The sequence below is a fragment of the Protopterus annectens genome, chromosome 7.part0 (genome assembly GCF_019279795.1).
Source record: "Protopterus annectens isolate FY-2018-M chromosome 7.part0, PAN1.0, whole genome shotgun sequence".
Taxonomy (NCBI): Eukaryota; Metazoa; Chordata; order Ceratodontiformes; family Protopteridae; genus Protopterus; species Protopterus annectens.
In genome coordinates this window covers 228,878,409-228,903,350 of record NC_056739.1, presented here as the reverse complement: position 1 = coordinate 228,903,350, position 24,942 = coordinate 228,878,409, and the positions used below count along the sequence as shown (strand labels likewise).

The window sequence follows — 24,942 nt, the reverse complement described above, 5'->3', positions numbered from 1 at the left end:
AAGTAATCTTCAACCCCAAAAAGATAGAGTTAATGCTGTTTACCAGTAGCAAACAATCACCTACCACCTCTCCTTTCACCATTTTCTCAGCAAACAATGCAGTCAACCAACCAGTTGAGCATACAAAACTCCTTGGCATGACAATCGACAACAAACACAGATTTGACCAACACATAGCCATCATAATTAAGAAAGTTCACATCAAACTTGGCTCACGTACAGAAGCAAGCCATTCCTCACTGACAATACCAGACTAGCCATATCCAGAACCTTCCTCCTCTCCACACTCCCCTCTTTACCAACTTAAAAATATCAGACTTAACCAAATTGGAAACTTGCTATAACAAAAAAGCCATTTTGCAGCTAACCTTTCCCATCAAACCCACCACTATATTGTTCGACACAAATCAAAATGGGCTCAAGCTACCTAACCTTCTTCATCTCTACCAACTTAAATTCACACACAATAACATCTTCCATCCTGACAGTTGCCCATCCCTCAAGGAACTTGTTGTTCCCTAACGCATGCCCACAAAGTCTAAGATCTTCAGACAGAAACATTCTCACAGTAAACAAAGCTAACAAAACTCATGGTAAAGCCTTATTCTCAAATCAAATATGAAACTCTCTACCCCACACCCTCCAAAATACACCTGAATCTATCAGTTTCAAACTACGGTTTGAACATCAATACAAGAAATGGCATTCTTCCTGTGCCAAGCCTGACTGATAAGATCTCTACAGCTCTGTCAACACACCTTCCACTCCTTACCTCATTTTCTCCCTCTCCTCAGTGTTTATTACTACTCAAAAATAAATAAATATATAAAGGAAATCTCATTTGTTCATAACTATTATTTAACATGTACACACTACTAACTTTATTTTTTCTCACAGTGATCTTCACTGAAATGCTTGTTTTTATTTTTGAACCTGTATCAACTAGAAAACTGCATTGAATACTACTTTGTATAGACTAACTAAATGATTCTGCATCTTACTGTATGTATACTATTGTACTATCTAATTATTGTATATTGCTTATATTTTTGTGGAGCTTTTCTCCCTGGACCTTGGCTGAAAATGGACCCCTGGGCCAGTCGAACATTCCAGGTAAACAAATGTAAATAAATAAATAAACAATATTATCCACAGGACTTTCCCCCTAGTTCCTTCATGTACAAGGTATTCCAAACTATGACATAAAAGATCTCCCCTGTTTGGCATCTACTTTTCTGACTAAGTTTGCAGATGATTGCAAGCTAGGAGCAGTCATTGAATCCCTAAAGAACAAGACAATCCTGCAGGAAGGTTATTTCAAATAAATGGTGTCAGAATCATGGACAAAAACTAAATGCCAAGAAATGCATTGTTGTATCCTGTGGACAGTCATCTACCCTAGGGACTACCGCATTGACAATATGCCACTTAATAGATGACCCAGTTGTTCAGGATTTGGGAACTTATGTGGACAATGACATAGCTTTTGACCAGCATGGGACTATTGTAAGAAAGTCCTTCTATATTGAACAGGTCCTCATTAGGCGAGTCATTGAATATGATGTCTCCTTTGGCATCTCTCCAGACAGATGCAACTGGAATGCTCACAGAGATACCTTACTAAAAGGATACAAGGCTTGAAAAACATGTCCCACATGGACCCACTCAAAGCTCTGTCACTGTACTTGCACCCTACAGACTGCTGAGGTGACTTATGTGTGGCATACAAGGCAATCTCTGACCCAGTACTGATGGACATACTGCACATCAGCAAGACAAATGGCATCAGAAATACTCCAAAGATATAAACCACTTTTGCAAAATTAACAGAACACTTTGGAAGAAAAGGGATATCTCGCCGAAGATACCACTGTTGTGGAACAGACTAACTATCCACAAAACAGTCCATCGATGTCCATATTCAAGTGCAACTTAGATCTATGGATGGAAAACAGAAAAATTTCACCAGGACTGTCCCCTGTATTACTAATAGAGACAAACTGCACCTAAATGCTTTATTACGTGCATAATGGGTCTCCTAAAAATAACCATATGATTCCAGTTATTTTCATTAGGTGTAATATACAACTGTAGACCATGGGATGGGCAAGGTCACTCTAACAAAATGGGATAGGTTATTTAAAACCCCCCAAAAGAAGAAATTGGCTAGGTTTAAAATGACCTGTAAGGGCAGCTTTAAGTTCTCTAAAGAAACTTTTGAATATTTTAGTACTCCATATAATATCTGGATAACTCAAGTCCCTTAGCAGTAATAATTTGCAGTATCAGGTAAAACATAACTTGAGTAATTCCACTGCTTTCTTTGCTTTTCCTTTATGATTTCATTTTCATTCAAAATATCTCTCTTTAGGTGCCATCAACTCTGGCTCGAGTCATAGCGACTTGATGAATTAAAGATCCAAAAAAAGTATTTTCCATACTAGTCTGGCAAGGTCTTCAGTGTCATCTCTATGGCTGTTGTCAACATGGCCAAACATCTGGTTGCAGGTCACCCTCTTTGCCTGGTTCCTTTGGTCTTCCCAAACATAATGTCCTCCTCTCGTGGTGATCCATCTCTTCTGACAGTGTGACCAAAATAAGACAGTCATAACTTCATAATTTGGGCTCCAAGTGACATAGCTGATTTAATCTCTTCCAAAATTAATGTGTTAGTTCTTCTGGCAGTCCATGACATACATAGTTTCCTTCTTCAGCACCAAAACTCAAATAAGTCAATCTTCTTTCTGTCCTGTTTCTGTAGTGTCTAGCTTTTGCATCTGTAATTGACCACTGGAAAAAAAAATGAGTGCATGGACAAGTTTGATCTTTGTTTTGAGTATTTCCTTGCTTTTGTATACCTTGTTGAGAGCCTTCATTCTACAGCGAAGAAGGGTGATTCTGCAAAGTATTTCTTCCCTGCTAGTTGTTTCCATGTTTACAAAAATACAACCCAGGAGATTAAAAATAAAGAATACAAGTTGTAAAGCATCTTCAAGCTCAACATCGTCATTTTCTATGCTCATGATCTTCGTCTTGTGTTCAGTTTTATTCCCATGTTATGACTTTCAGCTTTGACTTTCCTCAATAGATACAGCATGTCTTTGCTACTAGTGATGAGTGTTGTCATCTGCATAGTGTAGATTGCTTATATTTTGGCCACCAGCTTTAAAAATGACACTCTTCCAGATTTGCTTTTCTGAATATGGTTTCACCATAAAGGTTGAGCAGGTAAGGTGAAAAGATGCATCCTTGCCTGATGTCAAATTGTATTGGAAGCCAGTCAGTGTTACCATATTCAGTTCTCACTGCAGCTTCTTGATTTTCATAAAGGCTTTTTTAGCTGAATTGTGTGTTTGGATATTCCCATTCACCCTAGAGTTCTCTATAGCTTATCTTGATCCACACAGTCAAAAGCTTTGCTGTAGCCGATGAAGCAAAAGTAGACAGGCTTTTGGTATTCATTGCTCTTCTTCAATATCTAATATTGGCAATAATATATCTTGTTCCTTGATCTTTTCTGAAACCTGCCTCAATTCCAGGTAGATCTTGAAGAACATACAATTGTAGCCTTCAGTGTATTATTTTCAACAGTATTTGGCTGGCGTGTGAAGTTAATGCAATTGTTCTGTAGTAGTTACAATCCTTGGAGTCATCTTTCTTTGGTATAGGTATGAACAATGATCTCCTCCAGTCAGTTGTCCATGTTTTTCCCTTCCAAATCTGTTGACACAGTTGAGTAAGGGCCATGATAGCACCTTCTGATCCTTTGATTAATTCAATTGGAATACTGTCAATGCTGGGTGACTTGTTGTTTGATAAAGCTTTAATTGCTGCTATCACTTCTTTTAAAATATCTGGTCCTTCTTTGATGTCAGCTTCAGGTTCAACTTCCCAAATATTATTCGCATTACCTATTTTGTATACATTTTCTGTACATTCTTTCTATCTCGTTTTAATGCTTTCGGGATCGTAAAATATATTATTTCATTAGTGTCTAAGCTAGTCTGTTTTTTCCGTTTACATGCTTAGATTCAATTCTGGACAAATATCATTTCCTTGTCTTTCTGAATGTGATGTTGAAACTCTCGGTTCATTTGTGATACTTTATCAGTGGAAAATTTTGCTTATCTTTTTTGTTCCACTACTTTTCTAGTTTCTTCACAGATCCAGGGGGGTTTTTTGGCTTTCTTTTTCTCTTCTAGAGTATTTTTATAGCTTCATCACTAATTACAGTTTTAATGTTATTCCATAACTTTTCAGGCTCTCAATTTCCTGTATCAAGAATGGCAAATCTGTTATTTAATTTTATCCAATAGTCTTGTGGAATATTTTCAATGTCATATTTTAGAAGGTCTCTAATAATCTTGTCAAGATTTACCTTGATCTTGCATGTCAAAAGCTCGTGTTTGCTTCCACAATCAGCTTCTGGTTTAGTCTTTTCCATCAAAACTGAAGATTTCCATAGCCATCCTATGCAGATGTAATCAATTTGATTTTGATACATGCCATTTGGAGAGGTTCATGTGTACTGGTGAAGTTTGTGGTGTTAAAAATGCATATTCATGATTTACGGTTGGTTTTGCAAAACTGTATTAAGTTATCACCAGCTTAATTTCTTTCTCCTATGCCATGTTTTCCAACCACTAGATCTTCAGGTATGCTTCATATGTTTGCATTGAAGTCCCCCATAATGATCACTAGTTCTTGCTTCAGTATTTGATTTCATTTTGAAGTTGTTTGTAGAACAATTCTACATCCTTATCTTCCACATCTGTCATTGGACCATATACTTGGATCAAGGTGACATTATTAGCTTTCTCTGTAGATTGACTGACATGGCTATCACTGATCACATTCTACTTTAGTACAGTCTTTGAAAGCTTATTGCTGAGGAACAATGCCACACCATTTTCCTGTATGTTTTTGGACCAGAGTAACAGAGTCAATGCTCATTTGGTTGAAAATGAGCTTGTCCTGTCCATTTGAGTTCACTAATCTCTAATAAATCAATTTTGGCATTTTCCATTTGATCTTTAATTTCCAATTTTTCTTGATTCATGCATTTAAAAGCTCCAAATTTCTCTGGATTGGATGATAATAGCACAATATCCTGACTATTATAACAATTGCACATTCAAGCTCTTCATCAGTTTTAATAAGGGCAGAAGCTATATGAACTCATATTACCCCGCCAACTCTTTTGCCTTTCCTTAAGCACTCTTATCAAATTATGAAGTTTTAACATTCTTGTGTTCTAAGCTTCAACTGCAATTTTATAATTTTCCTAAGCTATAACACTAACTCCAAACATTTGGGTGAAATTGATTTTTTTTGTTGTTATTCCAATCTCTAAAAAAAAAACACAATTCAGATCTCAGAAATTGTACTTGCAAAATAATTGTCACCATAGTGACCAAGACGTAATAAATCTTTTGAAAATATTAAATCATAGATGCTGTCCTCCCAATATTTAGCTTTAATACTGTAGATGATTGCAAATTGCCTTAATCATCTGTTAATCTTATGGGCTTTAGTAGACTGAAAAGGGTATTATGCCATTGAAAATAATGAACAAGTAATATGCCAACCAATTGTGTTTAGTAGTTCAGTTATTTTAATAAGTACTTCTTCATTTGATTTAATGGAGTATTTTGCAAGTCATTTGTTCCTGTTCCTATGTGTATAATAATTTATGTGAAACTTTGTTTTAGTTTTAAATGAATATGACTATTTAAAAGTATTTGCCAGATAGTGGCTCACAAACCATCCTTGGATTTTAAACCAAGCAAAGATAAAACAGTCAAATTTGTTTCACTAAGTTTACTTAGGTCACACATTATTGGTTAAGCATAGTGCCTCCAAATATTAGTACTTAATTTAGTCATTACTTCGTTGCTTATTGTAGACCCCACTTTGAGATGTTAAGTAATGACCGGATCACATCCGAAGGATAGATTGTGTAAAACATTTCCCATATTGTTTTTAAATTCCTGAGCTGTTATTAACTTGCCTATGCAACATTTCCAAGTTTATTACACTTGTTACAGTATCAAATTTTCTTAAATTATTTTCTATTCCACCACTGCATACCTTCTGATTCACAACTGGGTTTAAAATTAGCTCTGGGTATAATGTACTAGAGGTAACATTTACTATTGTGGCAGTCCCATTATAGTTTTTACTGTTAGAGCATACTCAGTTTTCCTTTCCAGGATTTCGTCTTTCATTTAAAATCTTAGACCTAATTTTTAACTTTTGTATCCTAGGTATATTATTCATAAGGCAGGAACCTCATTAAAACTAGAGGTTGTATTATATGTGTGATAGCCTCTCTTTACACAGGGACAGTAATCAAGGAGCCTCATAACTGACACTAGTGATAGACAACCACTAAAAATAGCAATGGATTTACACAGTATTTCAAATGCAGCTTTCTGTATCAAGCACAATGTCCCCCCAAGAGCACACAGGGAAAACACTCCACTGGGACTTGACTCTTGTCTCTCCAGATCCAAACAAGACTCACTTTGGAGCACTGTGTCCCAGTTCCAAATAAATGACAACTGACACACCCATACCTGGGTATTTGATTTTCAAACACACTCCTGGGAAAGGCTGGTATAGAATTACTAGCTGTACCCCTTCTACCCAGACTATAAGGTTACCTCACTGCCACCAGTCAACCACTGCCAGGCTCTTACAAGGGTAGACAATTATACTGAGTAAAATCAATACTAAAATAATTGGTAGAGTGTAACCAAAGCAGCAAGGCTTTTTGGCATGGTCGAGGCATCACTAAAATAAACACAGGTACTCTCAAGATGTTGTGTTCTCTAAAAAAACAGCCATAATGAAAGGTATAAAATAATAATAAATAATAAAACAGAAAACATGAGAACACTAAATATCAAAGTACAATAAATATAGGGTTTCACTCACAGGAGAAATAAAAATAACACAGTTGAACAGGTTCAAACAGATGTAGAAAAACACTACTAAACTAATCTTACTGTATTTCCTGACTGTCTAAGTAATAACTGTTCCCTAGCTAACTTAATACAGCAAGGCAAGTTAGGATGCTGAGATGATTACTTCCACAAGGCAAGGTGATATGCCTTCAACTAAATGAACTCCACTGAATCAACTGACTGCCAGATTTTATATCAGGTTCCAAAGAAAACAAAATCTGCTTTGTGAGTTCCATCCTCTCAGTGCTGGTTATAGAATGACATCATATTTGATCACCTGACTAGTACAGTACACACTCTGAGCTTCTGCAAGATCTGTTGCAGTATTTGAAAATTATAGAACAATCTCAAAAACCTCCAGTCTTCCTTTCTAGAACTTCCTGTCCAAACACAAACATCTAATCAGTTACAATAACACTGCTGATACATCTCTAACACAAGCATCTGCACAAGTTAGTGTGATAGTCAAATGACAAAATTATCTACAAAACTCCAGATAACTATGCTGGCATATGTTACACATGCACTGCACTATTCTCCGTGGCACAGATTGCAATACCTCACATCGTCACAATGTGTATTACCCGCACACACACCCAGAGATACTCTCACGTACCTGAGCCATCAAGACATTTGTACAGATTATAGAAGGGAAAATGAGCCCTTTTAAATTTTTCAAGTCATACAGAGAATAACTAAATAATTTATTCTGGCTAACTTGACCTTTTTGTTTTCTGCAGGCCCCAACCTCTACTTGCAGTGGGAGCTGCTATCAAGGATATCGGAAAGTTTCAATTCAGGGAATGCCTATCTGTTGTTATGACTGTGTCCCCTGCTCCGATGGAGAAATTGCAAATAAAACTGGTGAGTGGATCTTTTCTAAAAGGAACAGCCTTCAGTATAACAGAGATAAAATGCAAAAGATGACCTATGTTAACCCCTCTAAGGAATTACTTGACATGAATTGTCTTTAGTGTACAAATGAAAAGCTAAGCAGGTGTCAAGTCTCATTTTTGTTTAAAGCTAAAATATTTTACTGTATCTATAATGGCTAACTATCCCTAAGCATGAGCACCCTACAGGTCCAGTACTCTATCTACATTACTACATTTTTCAGCTTACTATTTATTCTCACACATTTCTACAATGTAATTTGTATTTCTTCTTTGTTGTGAGGCTGTATTTTATAAGTTTCTTATTTTGAATTTTTATCAGTTTTTGCTTATTGACCCAAAAACATTCCAAAAGCAGTTCTACTGCTCAGTGCAATGATAATGGAGTTCCTTGCACCATCACTTGTTGCATAACAAGCAATATACCCTCAGTATGATAAAATCTTAAGATGTTGTAAGCGCCATGGTCTGACCATATTGGTTTGGGGGTAGGGCTTTATACAATGCATTATTGTCCTGGAAGGAAACTTGATGTGTACAATACGTAAATTCTGCAAGTTTGTTGCATCTGGAGTGGGGTACAGTAAAACCTGTAACAATCTAGCTAGTAGGCAGACTAGCACTTCACAATATAGGTTTTAATCCCAACTATACCATATACAACCCAGGTTGGAGCAATAACCTTAATACTAAATCTACATTTAAAGAGATGCAGTTGTAACAATACAGCCAGCTCGACTGGCCTCAGAAAATTATATTGGCTGAAGTGAAGGGGAAGGACTGCAGTGTCAGTGGCTCAAGTCCTTTCATGCTACAAGATCAGAAGACTATGGGTTCTCTTCTCACATCAGGTATTTGGATTAATTGCCTAGTACTGTGATTGTAGTGCAGCGTACTGTGGTGCTGCACTCTTGAAAGTGCATTGACCTTCAGATGAGATGTTAAACCCAGGTCCCATCTGCCCAAGTTGGTGGTAGCTTAGGTGAATGCAGAAGACCCCATGTCATTTCAATGAAAAAAAAAAAAAGAGTCACGGAAGTTCCCTGGTTCTCTGTGCAAATTTCATCCAGTTAGTATGAATACCACCTCAGGTATCCCCTGAAGAGTTCAAATTGGTATATTGGAGCTAACCTGGTCAAAGAGAAAATAAAATACTTGCAAACAGCCAAATAATCTGGGGAACAAAACCAATAAAAGAATGTACATGCACTCAAAGCCAATAAAAGAATGTACATGCACTCTAGCTAGACTCTCTGGTAGTAGAAAATACAGACACACTATATATCCAGAGTTTGATCCATAATTTGTGTCTTTATCACTGCAAAATAGGGGTATTGGAATGATACAAAAAAAATCCTAATCCCTGCCATAAGACATTGTGATTCTTAGATTTTGGGTACCTCTCCATGGGTCCTTGAGATATCAGATATTTTGAAGAATGGTTGTAGCAATAAGAGATCTGGATATGATGGCAAAGTGGTAGATGGGGTTGAAAAAGTTTAAGAAAAAAAATATTTTATATCTTGTCTACTGGAGAAAAGATATGTACTTTTCTCAGTTTAAAGATTCTACACTTTTACCTCACTGATTTTATTGCATTTGCAAATTAGGATAAAATTTCACTTTTCTTCATGCTTGTCCTTCTTTTAATATATTTAGGCAGCATATTATGGACTAAGTCAATTTTTCTTCACTTTGCAAAATGGTCAAGACATAACAGCGTTCAACTTTAAAGCACATCTAATCATCTGCATTATCCATATTTTTCAAAGAAAAATTGTACCTAAACAATAGTTTACCTCATTTCATGTTTTCCACCATACAAAACATTCCTTACACTCAAACTTGTGTAACAATTTCTTCCTTTCTGTGACTTTCATTTGTTTTTCAGTATCATTAGATTTCATGTTTATGTTGACATCACATCTCAGGTTGATGCATATGCAAATTTCTCTCCTATACTCTTTTTTTATTGCCAAAAGCATTTAATTTTGTAGACAGTTAAAAGTCATCATAAGATGGGGTCAGAAAACAAGTTTTTTACACAAAAGCTTGTTAAGCATGTTCTATGAGCTTACATTAAAATTTTCCAGTGTTTAAATGGGAATGTATTTGGATTTGGATTCAGATGGATGGCAACTGAGTCCAATGAAATTTTAAGCTGCTGTCTTTCAGAAGAAAACAAAGTTTCTAATTGTATCTTCTTTTATTGATACTAAGGCAATAAATCAAGTCTCAAAGTTAAAGGGTTACTTAGTGAGACAAGATAGCTCTGTTGTTATGGCTGTAAATCCAACATGTATGGTGAAATACACTTAATGAAAGACTTTATACAGTATTCTGTGCAAACAGAAAATGCTCCGAGGACTCCCATGCCAAAAAATTGGCACAAAAACTTCATAGAAAAATAATGGTAAAGGTTAGAGAGGGCCATAGTGTACCATGAGGAAGAACCTGTGACTGAGAAACAACATTGTATCAGTATATGAGCCTCCACTACATTTTGATGGAAAACAAATAAAAAAAATACTAATTACCAATGACGCAGGGAAAAAGCACCGAATATCAGCTAGCAATAAGGATACACATTTATCGTCTTCTGACCTCTGTGGTTATTTAAACATATGGCATACTCCTACACCTAAGTGAGTGAATAAACTGACAGTTATATCATCTTATTCCATATGGATCCAAACAGCATACACTCTATACTTTATGAGTCACAATTTCTCTCCAGGTAACTCTGGATTTTGGATTTAGAAAGGATGGCAGACGTTCACACTTGATACAGTGTAGGCAGAATATAAAATGGGATGCCAGATTGGCATCTTGCAGTGCATCAGTAGAGCATATACACTGATGCACAGTTCACACACTGCAATGCAATATCATTCTGTTTTCCTCCAGTGGCCTTCAGGGGAAGGCCTACTGTAACATGGTGTTCATAGTTCAAAGTTTAAGCATGTTATTATATTAAACAATTAAATGTTCTGAGTCTCATAGTTGTTTATACAGAAGAGGATATTCCCAAGAGAGACATATGCATGTATATTTTCTCTCTATTGTACATATACACACAGATATAGATATAGCTATAGACTGTATGTCTGACAGGCAAACTATCCAAACATTGAACACCTGTCACGCACCAAACTGTTCCGCAATTCAGTTTGTGGATGGGTTGAATGGTACTCCAGGCATGCGCACACAGGCTATAATATGTTATCAGATAGCTTACATTTGACCAGAGACAGGTATGCTCGGTGCACTCATGTGTATGTGCATAACTATATGTAATACACATAATGATGGTCAGCCAGTGACACAAATCTGACGGGAATGCTGCAAGTTATTAATGAAATACTAATAGTTTGCACTATATATTATTTATGTAATTCTACATTAATTAAAATGTTTTGTCATGCTATTTGTTTTGAAGTTAATGGAATGCTGAGAAAGTCTACTTTACGGATTACTACTGATCTAAGAAATGGGAGTTTTATAAATGCCGGCCTCTAGATAATCCAGGAAGTTGTTTTCTACACAAGAGAAAAATGTAAGCATAACTCTTCTAGGGAGCAAGGGTGTAGGCAGGCATACTCTTTGCACCATACTGAGTATATTTTTTCTGAGCATCATATTAATATGGCTTTTTTTTTCAGGTCATATGTCTACAACTGTCTAAATGAATTCCTTTCACAACACGTGCAACATCGCTAATCTAAAAACAATGTTTAATAGTTTTAGGGGGAACAACTGAAAATGTTACTTTTATTAAGTGATTGGGGGCAGCATTTTGAGAGATGTGCCATTTTCAAGAGCTAAGTGTCCAAGGTGGGGGGGGGGGGTTAGCATTAAAATCTTGTGAATACAAGGGAGAATCTTCTGGACACCAAGGTATGTGCATTGCTACTGCAGTAGTTTTACAAAAACATGTACTAGGAACTTTAATCTACTACGAAAACAAAACTCTCTAGAGGGATTAGTTAAAGTGCTATTCTTGGTATCTTTTAGGTTAGTCATTTTGACATGGAAATCTAAATTTGCACTAGGGTTATGTTCAGCATTGCTTATTTTGAAAGGTGAAGACAGTTTGTGCCACCCTTTTAAAAGTATATAAAGTGCATCTACATAAAGTTTTAGATTGCCAAGCATTTTATGGTCCTTGTGATAACATCCTTGGTGACAACTTCTCAAAAACTGCTCAAAAACAAACCCAGATCAAAGCAAAAGAGCAGAAAGCATAACAAACTAAACCAAAAGGTTTATACTAAGGATGCACTGGAAGGCTGTCAAATAGTAATTTATTCCAAAACTAAAAGGACTTCATCTGAACGAGTGATAAAATTCAATAAGGCTCTTTTAATGGAGTACAAGTCAAATGTTCAAAATCTTAAAGGCACAATGTCAGCACTGCATAATGCAAACTTAGTTTACCTGGACTTGCCCAAGTTCTGAGTCTATACCATACAAATGTGACTGTATACCACACAAATATGACTGTATACCACACAGATGTATTGCTGCTAAGCTTAGTATGATCAACATATCGCTCAGTCAGGAAATGATAGTTGAAATTTTCAACTAGTTCATGTGGGAGCTTTCTATCAGCCCTGCTAAAGTGACTAAGCAGTGTTAATTAAATAGGAAGGCTCCATAAAGACACCTTAGCCAACAAATGTATGGATAAAACTAACACTGAAGCAGTAGTTCTAACCTTTGCACCATGACAGATTAGACTGCTTTGTTCTAAAATGAATGTTAACACAAAGATTGTATGATAAATCCTCAGATTTTCATATGTTCATAGGTGTTTACTAGGCTAAACACCACAAGGGCATTTTTAAGCTTAGCCAAGCATCCCAAATCTCTGATAAGTTCTGATACCCTTGATAAGTGTAAGCATGGGCCTGTCCATAGGTTCATAGGTAGGTACTAGGCTATCGGCCCAAGGGCCTACATAAGCCTAGCCAACAAGGTTCCCTAGCTTATGCCACCCAAGAAAGTTATTTTCCTGTGCCACTGTCGAGCAGAGACACAGAAATTATCACTGGGGTGTAGTTCCTATTTCCCATACACTCATCAAGATTTTTCTTGAAGAGTGCTAATGAAGAACTTTGCTTGACATAGATGGGTAGCCTGTTCCAGAGTATGAGAAGTCTCTGGAATAGGAATCTATCCCTCCTGCATGTCCTGTCTGTTGTGGTAGTTTAGGTCCCTAAAGCATGTAGCTCAGAGGGATTGGGATTTCTTTAGGTGTAGCATGCCCAACAGCTCTGGATTTGACATAGCTTTATATGTTAGGCAGAGATCACCTTGGAGTAGGCGATATGCTATGGAGTAAAGCTGGAGTTTTTTGAGACGGTCAGTGTAGGGCATTTGTTTGAGGTCAGTAATCCTCTTTGTGAGGTACTTCTGTGGCCTTTCCAGCTGCTACAGATGTCTTATGAAGTACATTCCAAAGGGGCATTGTACTCTATAATGGGTCTAATGAGTGTCGAGTAAAGGGGAACAATGACCTCTTTTTTCCTGGATGAGAACCCTTTTGTGATGAGGTGTGCCACGTAGAAGGACTTCCTGCCTACTGTGGCAATGTGACTATCAAAGGAGAGACTACTGTCCACCTGGGTCCCAAGGTCTCACCACACATTTGGTGTTAAGTAGATTGCTGCCTACATGGTAGTTCATGTGTACAGAGTTTTTACCAAAGGGGATGACATTGCACTTTTTGGCATTGAGCCTGAGGCCATGGCTCTGACACCAGGTATCTGTCTCAGCGAGGCCCTTCTGTAGGATGTTCACATCATTTGGGGACTTGACTATGGCCCCTAGTTTGCAGTCATCTGCGAACTTTGTTAGCCAGAGGCCTTCTGTGTTAGCCTGTACTTCAGAGAAGTAGATACCAAACAAGAGAGGTCCCAGGACTGAACCCTGTGGTACTCCACTTGTCACTGGTTTGAGGTCAGATTTGGAGTCCACAACTTTTACAGTGTGGGTTCTGTCAGTGAGCCAGTTGGCAACCTGTCTTGTGATGTAGGGATTTATACCTAGTTTAGTTAGTTTAGCTATAATTCCAGAATAGGGTATGGTGTTGAAAGCCTTGGCGAGGTCAAGATAGGCTGTGTGAACCACCTTACCCTTATCTATGGTTTTAGTGACTGCCTCAAAGAAGTCGATCAGGTTCAGGAGGCATGATCTGTCTTTCACAAACCCGAACTGAGTGGGATCCAGAATTTGGAGGTTACCAATGTCTTTTTTTATGAGTTCCATGATGATACATTCCATAGCCTTGCAGACCAGGCTCGTCAAGCTAATAGGGCGATAGTTCCCAGGATCAGTAATGGTTCCCCCTTTGTGGAGTGGGATAACTGTAGCTGTGCACCATTCAGTATGCACAAAGCCTGATGTGGGGCTATTATTGAATATGGTGTTTAGGTGGGGAGCCAGTTCGTTCTGAAGTTCATGTAAAACGCAGCCTGGGATGTTGCCTGGTCCCATGGATGCTACATTTTTGGCTTTAGAGAGTGAAGCTTTTACCTGTGTAGTTGTGATTACAGGAACTCTGCATTCTTCCTGTGTAGATATGGGCCCTTTAGGGGGTGGGGGTGGGGGGTAAAGTTAGCACTGAATCTAACTGCCAGGATGTTGGCAATATCAGTTGGTTCTGTAATTTTCGTGCCATTGTGCTGTAACTCAGAGCAGATCTGGTCCATTAGAGACATAGGTGCCAAACCAGGGATAAATTTCCAGTTTCCCATCCAGTTGTCCAAGTTGTTCTTGAATTAGGTTACGGAGGAACTCTGCTTCACATGGATGGGGAGCCTGTTCCAAAGACAAGGTCGTCTCTGGGATGCATACCTATCTTGTCAGCAGGTCCTATTTATATCACATGCAAGGTTTAAGTCTTTAGAATGGGTAATTCTGGTGTTTTGTGGATATGCAGGAGGTCCACCAGAGTGGGTCAGACAATGCCCTGTAGGCCAGGCATAGATCTTGCCTCAAAAGCTTGTAGGAGACAGACTATAAGGATTGGGCCTTGAGGTGGTCTGCATAGGACATTGTGCTTACTTACGTATTCTTTTAGTGAGGAACCTATGTGGACATTCCAGTTGTTGGATATGCATGGTTCGGTATATACCAAAGGGGGCATTGTACTCAATAATAGATCTGATGAATGCCAAATACAGTGAAACAATGACTTCCTTGGACTTAATGCTATACCTTTGTTTATAAGTTGCGCAACATAGAATGATTTCCTCACCACTGTAGACATGTGATGCTCAAAGGCTAGATTACTATCTATGTGTGCCCCTAAGTCCCTGACCACTGGGTCAGATCAATGTGGTACATTGTCAATATGATAGTTACCAGGGATGGATGACTTCCCAAAGGATACTATTATGCATTTCCTGGCATTTAGTGTTAGTCTATAGCTCTGGCACCAGTTGTCTGTCAGACCCTCCTGGAGAACATTTGTGTCATTGTGAGATTCAATGACAGTTCCTAATTTGCAATCATCTGCAGATTTAGTCAGCCAGAGACCACTGACATTGGCTTTGGCTTCTGAGAAGTAAATGACAAAAAGGAGCGGTCCAAGGACTGATCCCTGAGGAACTCCACTTGTGACTGGCCTCTTATAAAGATGGTGGACTCCACAATTCTAACTTCATGGGTCCTGTCTGTGAGACAGTTGGCTAGCCACTGGGTGACATACGGGTTTGTACCTAACCTCTTGAGTTTGTCAATAATGCCGGAGTGGGGTATTGTGTCAAATACCTTGGCCATATCAAGGTAGGCAGTGTGAACAATTTTGCCCTCCCCTCATCCATTGCTTTGGTGACCTTCTCAAAGAAGTCCACCAGGGTGAGTAGGTATGATCTACCCTTGATAAAACCAAACTGGGTTGGTACAGTGTCTGGAGGTTTACTATATCTCTATTAATCATCTCCATGATAATTTTTTCCATGGCTTTACATATAAAGACTGGTGAGACTTATGGGTCTGTAGTTTCCAGTGTCTATAGAAGGCCCACATTTGTGCAGAGGGATGACTGTTGCCTTTCTCCATTCATGAGGCATGAAGATTGTTTGGAGGCTACAATTAAAACATTACTTCCAGAAGCTCTGATAGATCATGTCCCATGCTATTTAGAAGGCATCCTGGGATATTGTCTGGGTCCACTGATGCAGTGTTCTTGGTCTTGGAGAGAGCATTAAGGACCTGTTCCCTAGTGATAGTAGGGGAGTTATATTTGAGGATGTTTCCTGAGGGAAGGTTGAGGCGGAGAGATGGATAAAGCTGGAGATAAATGTATTAGCCAGGAGGTCTGCTGTATCTTCTGGCTTAGTATAGGTGGCTCCACTTATAATGAGCTATGCACACAAGTGTGGATTGCCTGAGTTTGCCTTTGAGGCTGCGGACATAGCTAAAGAATGCTTTGTGGTTCTCCTTGGCCTGGGAGGCCAAACTTACCTCAGATTTGGCTTTGGTAGACTATTTGTCCTATGATTTGTCTGTTAAGTTTGGTGAGAGTGCATTTATCCTGCTGAGGGGCTGTAACTCCTAATTTCTGCCATGGTTTTCTTCCTCTAATTATCCAGCCTATTGATTATGTGATTCCACCATGGTGGCTTGCTTTTTGAGTTAGGTCCATACTTCTTCCTTGTGGGTACAACTGCCTCTATGCAGCTATTAAGAAGCTTGTGCAGGGTTTCTGTGAACAGTTCTGCATAGGCAGCAGTGTTCTCAGAGTTTATGGGGGCTTGACATTTTGCCAGGTTCTCACTTAATAGCAGGAGGTTAGCCTTAGAATAGTTCCTGAATATTCCAGGTTTAGCTGGGGGTTCAGGTTTTATTTTTACTTCAATGGAGACCATTTTGTGGTTTGACCTTAGCAGGGAAGACATTACCGTAGGGGGTGTACAGCACTCTCCCATATTAGTGAGGACCAGATCCAGTATGGTTGCACCTCTGGTTGGTGTATTGACTATCCAGGAATCTCTGTGCATGTACATTTGGTGTTGTATAGGATTCCCAGTTAATAGTGGGATAATTAAAGTCACCCATGAATATGGCATTGGGTTGGATAGTTAATGTTTCTAATACATTTAAATACATGGTATGGGTTTCCTGGGTCATAGATGGGGACCTATAGCTTACAAGGAAGTGGAATTGGATTGTGTTTGTGGTGACTTGAACACGGAGCAGCTCAAGTGCATTGTCCTGTTTGATCAGCCTTAAAGTATATTTATTTTTGATGTAAATAGAGACACCTCCACCTTTAGTCCCTGCCTGTGAAGTTACTGGCCTAAATCTGTGGACTTTCCCTAAAGTTTCAGAAACAAAATTCACACATGGAAGTCTGAGATGCAGCACACAAAACATCCTGTACATTAAGTATAGTAAACATGTTGAGTGGTGAAGTCATGAATATAGTTCCCTGATCATACAGTACATATGTTACACACAGTATAGCCCACATTCTAACTGATTTTTTTTTTCAAATTATAGTATCTCTCTCCAGCTGCAGTGGATTATGTTAATTGCCCATGTTTCTGCTGATTACACCTTTGTGTAGATGGTGGACAGACTTGGGAATAATTATATCCCCAGAGATGTAAACAGTATTTTTTAGACAATTCTTTTACATGATGCATTATTTTATTAGTTTAGTTAAATTTATATTGGACCTTGTTGATTTTAGGATTCATTAATTATGCTTTTAGTTATTTTTTTTTTTGTTTAAAACAGGACTTTGCCCAGATTTACTGGTACCTTCTGATTTGCTGAATGTGGTTAATGCTTCCTTTAGCTTTTTATTCCTAAATTTTTCTTTGTTCTAAATAATTAACCCTCTCTGAGTAAAAAATCAGATGAGTAGTGGTTATGAAAGGCTGTACATTTAATGCACGCTGGGTGTAAAGTTACCTTTTTAAATACTTTAGCCAGTGAATTGGTACTAACAATTGTTTCTGATGAGGCAGAGAGATTTTGAGGGTGATGATCTCTATTTACTGTAGAGATATGCATGTACAGCAACTTTATTGTGTTTTACTGACTGAGAAATGTGGACTGCCACTTTAAAAGATATAAGGTAGGGTGATAAAGTTATATAAGCAAAGTATTTTTGGAAGGCAAGTGTGTCTGTAGAGCAGTATGTAAAGGTTCTATACTTTTTAAGCAAACAATGCCAATCTGGCAGGGTTAGAGAAGCATTTATACATTTAAAGGTGCATCAAAGTTGATACTGCAAGAGTACAAATATTCCAAAAATACACACACACAGGTGACAGCATATTATACACACCTACACAGATTATATATATACAGTTACATACACAGGAGTATGGCAGTCAAATTTCTTGTAGTGCAATATGCCTCAAGTCTGAAATTATGGATTTTGAAACCAACCCTAAGCTATTTTCTACTTTAATCCCAATTCTCCACCACAGTTTGGATCCTTCCTGTTCAAGCCCGCTCTTCTTACTTGGTCTCTGAATATTTATTCTAAACCACATTGTCTTGTCTGTGTTCATATGCTCAGCATAGAGTATCTGCTCATACACTAACCATTCAATAATCTTCAAAGTCATTTTTAGTGCTCCTCCAGATGTCTGTATTGGGTTTAACATAGGATTTGTTAGCATCCATCCATCCAAACCCCCTTTTCCTCATTTTTGCACATGGTGGCATTGTGTCACTTCAATAGTAACAATCTAGAGCCAAGTGTCACATTGCTTGGTGGCTACCCTGCCACAGCTGTTCTTCCATACTGCACACCCTCATACATGGTCAAACCTATATCCAATGTAGAGTGTTCAATCCACATACTGCATTTCATTGGAATGTGGGAGGAAACCTGAGCACCTGGAGAAAACCATTGCACAAACACAGGGAGGACATTTAAATTAATTTACAATAAAAATATGAACTTTGTATCTTTGGGACATAATAATCATGATTAGCTCTCATGCATACCCAATGCTCAGTGTCCATTTGGTTGTCACAAAATAATGGAGACTTAAGCCACTATCTCAGTCCAAGCAATTTACTCTTACTCATCACAAGCTTGTTAAAGCCCATGCACTTGAATTTAATTTGCAAGTGGTAGAGTATACTCCAGATTATAACATTTACAGTATATTTGTATATTAATATATCATTATTTTAAACAACTGCAAGCTTTCTTAACACTGAATGCATGTTTAAATTGTATACTCTTTCAGAACCGTGAACACATTTTAGTGTACTTTACCTCTTTTGTCAGTTTGCATCTAGGTAAATGCAGTTTCAGTGTACAGTAACCATCAGCCACGGTACTTAGATAAGCTGGCAAACATTTTAGATGCAAATTATAATTGGCCATGGTCTGTGTAAGTTATGACTGCTATTCCACTTACATACTGCTTTTCCTTGAAAAGTTAATTAATGGTTAACTTGTTTTTCTCCCATCAGACTCTGCTTCCTGCATCAGGTGTCCAGAGGACTCTTGGCCAGATGAGAAAAAAGTGATTTGCAATTTAAAGATTGAAGAATATTTGTCCTTTGGTGATCCACTGGGAACTGCATTAGTGTGTCTTGCCATTTCTCTTTCTGTGTTCCCTGCTTTTATACTGTTGACTTTTATTAAATATCAAGACACACCAATAGTGAAAGCAAACAATCGCAATCTCAGCTACTTCCTTCTAGTTGCTCTTATTCTTTGCTTCCTCTGTTCCTTAATATTTATTGGAAAGCCACATACTGCAAGCTGCTTGCTTCGACAGTCTGCATTTGGTGTTACATTTGCTGTCTGTGTGTCTTCCATCCTTGCAAAGACAATCACTGTAGTTATAGTCTTTGGTGCAACAAGACCAGGAGGCTTTCACCAGAAGTGGTTGGGATCCAGGACACCAAGTTGTATTGGCTTTCTCTGCAGTATAATACAGACTATCCTATGCACTGTTTGGCTTGGATACTACCCTCCATTCCCAGAAAGGAACAGTAACTCCTTCAAAGACAAAATAATCATAGAATGTAATGAAGGATATACAGTCATGTTTTATTTCATGCTAGGCTACCTTGGACTACTAGCATGTGTGTGTTTTGGTTGCTTTTTTAGCACGGAAGTTACCAGACAGATACAATGAAGCAAATTTCATCACATTCAGTATGCTTATCTTTGTTAGTGTTTGGCTGTCATTTATACCTGCCTATTTAAGTACCAAAGGAAAGTATGTAGTCGCTGTAGAATTATTTGCAATCTTATCATCAGGGTTTGGATTAATGAGTTGCATATTCTTTCCAAAGTGCTATATCATTTTACTGAGACCTGACCAGAACAAAAAGGAATCTATAGCATGGAAATCACACTAAATGTTTTTTTTTTTTAATCTTGATGCATAGAAACTTTCATATTGTAGCCTTGCTAAACAGAACAATAAATTCAACCAACTGATTTACATAAATTCTACCACTGCTAGCTCATATAGTAAATTTATTTTATTTATTTATTTTACATTTGTTGACCGGGAAAGTCCAACTGGGTATATGCCCATTTTCAGCCAAGGCCCGGGGAGAAATGCTCCATATATTCAGACATATTAATCCAGTTTTTTGTTGTGTGGCTTAATATTTATTGCAGTTACCTCCACTCACTGTATAAGGCAGAAGCATAGATGGATCTTGCCATCATGTTACAGGAACTGACTGAAATGAATGGAACATTCTGCAAAAATACACAGCGTGAACTAGAGTCCTCTGCCCTAAAACATAAAGTTTTAATACAGCATAACATATTCACCTCTGAAATGACAACTTAAGGATAAATATATTTATTGACTTTGATTACAGTGTAAGTCCAACTGGGTAAAAAGTCATTTTCCATGGAGGCCTGGGGAAAAAAGCTCCAAATTGTTACAAAACATTTTAAGAACAACAGTTTTAAAATCTTAAAAAACACAAACATCTGCAGTTTAAATAATTATAACAAATAAGTTAGTGATCATATAAAAACAATGGTTAAGAATTGACGCAAGCTATAGGGCAATCATTTAATATTTATATACATTTTAGACCGTTTGTAGAGAAATTTAAGGTAAGTTAGTCTAATTCAAACAAGAATTGTAATATGAAGTGAGGGAAAAACAAGGTTATGGTATATTTAGAGAGAAAGTCAAGGAAGAGAATTTGATAGAAGTAAGGAAGTAAGTGAAGAATGATGAGTAAGGAGGTATAAAGAATGAAAATATACATATGATACAACTTTACAACAATTTCCCATATTATTACAAATCTCTTAGGCAATTTATTCATTTTATATTTACTCTAATATAATTAATTTGTAGTTCTGTGAAAGTTTATCAGCACTGAAAGAAATCAATTAAAAATGTTATCCCTTTAATTTCAAAACACAAAATGTCCAGCACCAAATGGGTGTTAATCATAAATTTATTTTATTGGGGCAACTCCAGCAAATGGTGTATTAAAGCACCATATAGTGCAAGCAAACCGGTTTCGGCAAGAACATGCCTTCCTCAGTGCAATAACAAAAACTAAAGCCACATAATGAGCTTAAATAGTCCAACTGTCAGGAAAAACAAGCTTGTCATTGGATAATTAAAATTGCTTATTTAAGGCAGGCTTAAACAAATCCCCCAACCTGATGATCCAACTGGATTATTTTTTGTTTAAAATAGAATGCCAGCCTTTCTTGTTCAATCTATTACCTATAACCCAATCAATTATAATACATTTAAATTGAACAGTGGTATTAGTCACAGTATGTTTATATAAAGAATTAGACACTCTTTTATTCCTGATGTCACTAAGATGTTCAGATATCTGAATCTTAAGTGACCTAGAGGTCTGCCCCACATAAAAAAATGGAACAAGAGCAAATGGCTAAATATATGACCCAATCGGTGTTACAGATACCAAAACACCGAACGTCATACACCTTAGATGTATTTTTACTGGTAAATTGTTTATTCTTCAGTACATGGCTACATGCAGAACAATGACCACAAGGTATGCTCCCAACCAATTATTCCCCAAACAATGAAACTTGATGTGTATTGGATGCAGTCCTGTGTTTATAATGATTAAAATAAGTGCCCAAAGAAGGACCCCATTGGTAAGAATATAAGCATTTAGGAGATAAAAACTCTGATAATTTATGATGTGACAAAAGTCCCAATGTTGGTCAATAATACTTCTAAGGTTATCAATGTTATGCCCAAAAGTAGTTACGAGAAGTACAGGTCCCTGATGATCATTCGTTTGTTGGTGTTTGTATTTTAACAAAGTTGATCTGGGTTGTTGAGATGCAAATTGACTAGACATGCTGATGTTATTAATATCATATCCCCTTATTAAGAAACCTTTCTATCAAGTCTTGTTGGTATTGATCATATAAGTTATCAGAAGAACAGATGCATCTAATCCTGAGAAATTGGGACTTGGGAATATTGCTGATGATGTGTCGTGGGTGATGGCTGGTGGCATGAAGTAGTGTATTATACTGGGGATGTTTCTGGAAGATCTCAGTCCTCAAATTATGAACTATTTCCCTAGTAAATTGTCCAAAATTGTAATTTGATCAACATGAAAATTCAACTTGAACTGGATCCTCCCTTGTTCTTATTGAGGTACTGTACAAATTAATATTATCATCTCTCCACACCATCCAGCAATATTCCAAATAACGCCTCCAAATATCAATTTCATTAAGGTACAAATGGTGACTATCATCATATATAAGATGTTCCTCAACAAAACCCATAAAGAGGTCAGCATAAAGCGGAATAAAGAAAGCTCCCATGGCAGTCCCCTTCACCTGCCAATAACATTTACTGTGGAAATAAAACACGTTTTTGGTTAAAACATGTTCGGTCAAACAAACAAGTAATGTGTTGAATCCTGTTGAATAGAAATTTTCCTTATCTAACCAGTATTGAATTGCCTGCAAGCCAGCCCAATGGGGAATAGTAGTGTAAAGGGCAGTCACATCCAATGTACACATTTGCCAATTCCTGATCCAACTGCGTATCCATAATAATCTGTAGAAATTGGGTTGTATCTTGAATTCTGTCCCTAACAAATTGTAATACATGGTTAAAGATATTTAATGAGAAAGGCAGCTAATGGTTCTGTAAGTGACCCCCTGCCCAACACAATAGGTCTACCTGGTGGTTTAGTTAAATTCTTGTGAATTTTGGGCAATACATATACATATTGTGATTGGGGATCAGAAACAGTCAAATGATGTAGCACCTTGTTGTTAATGATGCCTTTCTCTAGGGCCAGGCTCAAGAATTCATCAATTTCTTGTTTGAATTTTGGTGTTGGATCAATCGGCATTTATATATAGAATTGCCCATCAGAGGTAATAACTAAGCTTAAGAATTACCATGATTTGGTCATCCTGCTTGCAGACAAAGGTGGGGCAGTCGTGGTTATGGATTTGCCAATGTATTTGGCTGAGACCAAAAAACAATTGTCTGATGGCGAATGCTATATATACATGCCGATTGATCCAAGTTTCTTTTATATCACATTCCTATCCCAAACTGATGTATTCATGGTGCTGAAGCTTTCCTGCTTTAAAGATTGCTTTTGCAAATTTATCAAGATCAAATTACATTCTTATATCATCTCAAAAAATTTTGAACACTTGCAGTTCTGATTTCAGTTCCTCATCTGATGAACTATACAGTTTTAAATCATCTACAAAAAGCTGAGAAGTCTTTAAACTTTGCTGTTTTCTGGGAGCCAAATTGTATCCATGACCTAATCTGTTATGCAGACAGCTTAATGGTTTAAGGGCAAGACAAAGGAGCAGCAGTGATGGAGAGTCAACCTGGAATATCCTCCTCTGAATTTTATCCCTGGAATAATAATGTCTCCTTTATCACGGCTTAACGACAAAGTGGTTTGCCACTGTTTCATGGTCTCTGCAATGTAATCGATCAGTGTAGGGTATATCTTACACATTTTAACCACTCTTATCCATGAATGTGGGATACTGTCAAATGTTGTTTTGTAGTCTATTCATGCCAAACTTAGACTCTTCACCTTTTTACAGTTTTCCATCATGACTATTTAACAAATAAGCCTTTGTTCCATATACTTTCTTTTATCTTTTTGTGCGGTTGTGATGATACAGTTTTCCTCTAAACAATGAGAAACTCTGTTGGCATCAATTCCAGTGTATAATTTAAATATCGTCAGAAGGCAAGGTTATTGGTCTATAATTTTTAGACTAACTTGCAGGTTCACTCTTAAGTAGGAGCATTGTTTTTCCTGTTAACCTGTCTAGTGTCTTTTCAGGGTGTGCATATAAATAATTATTACTCGTGGATAAATCTTCATGCAAAGATGTTAATACTTTTAGCCAGAAGTTAGGTACTGCATCTGGGCCTGGGGTTTTCCAATTTAGTAGCTTTTCTTAACTTTGTTTCAATCTCTCTGACCATTACTTCATCCCATTTCACATCCTGTACATTTGAACTTCTTATTCTTTTTACTTCTGTCCATTTAGCATCTTTGTTATGTTCCACAGGATCTTCATAGATATTATCTAAAATGTGTATTTCTTTTAGGTGTTGTTTCAGTTCCTTTTGTCTTGTGTCCCAGTTCTCTATAAAACTTTTTGGGTCATCAACAAATGCTTAGTTTGCACTTTCCTTTATATTTATCTACATATCTTTTAAGTTTTTCAGCCTGTGCTGATATTTTTAGTTTTTTTATTTGTGATAGTACACAATATATCCTTATCTGTATCAGATATATAATACTGTGTGTTGCTTTTATCATGTCTATCTTTGAGTATTTTCGTTGATCTATTCTCTCTTCTATACTCTAACAGTGACACTTGGATTAATTGCTTTAGAGTTTCTCTATTCGATACTTCCATAATGGTATTTGATTTCCTCCCTTCCTTTCCCTTATCCTGTGTTCTTGTGGTAAGACTGTTATTAATTTAACTGCACAGTAATATATCCTATGTACTTCTGTTATATTGCATGGATCTCTATGGACAGTCCTAACTACCATGTTCAGCTCTTTTATCAAACTTTTAACATTTTGGACTTTACTAACCT

At 37.3% G+C, this 24,942-nt stretch overlaps 1 protein-coding gene across 1 annotated transcript in view; it reads left to right on the top strand.

The window, feature by feature from the left end:
• The window catches only part of LOC122805915 (extracellular calcium-sensing receptor-like), a 136,440-nt gene that overhangs the window by 70,893 nt on the left and 40,605 nt on the right, over positions 1-24,942 (top strand). The window contains 3 exon segments of the mRNA XM_044076159.1: positions 7,709-7,832; positions 19,316-19,946; positions 19,948-20,197. Coding sequence (XP_043932094.1) covers positions 7,709-7,832; positions 19,316-19,946; positions 19,948-20,197 — 1,005 coding nt within the window.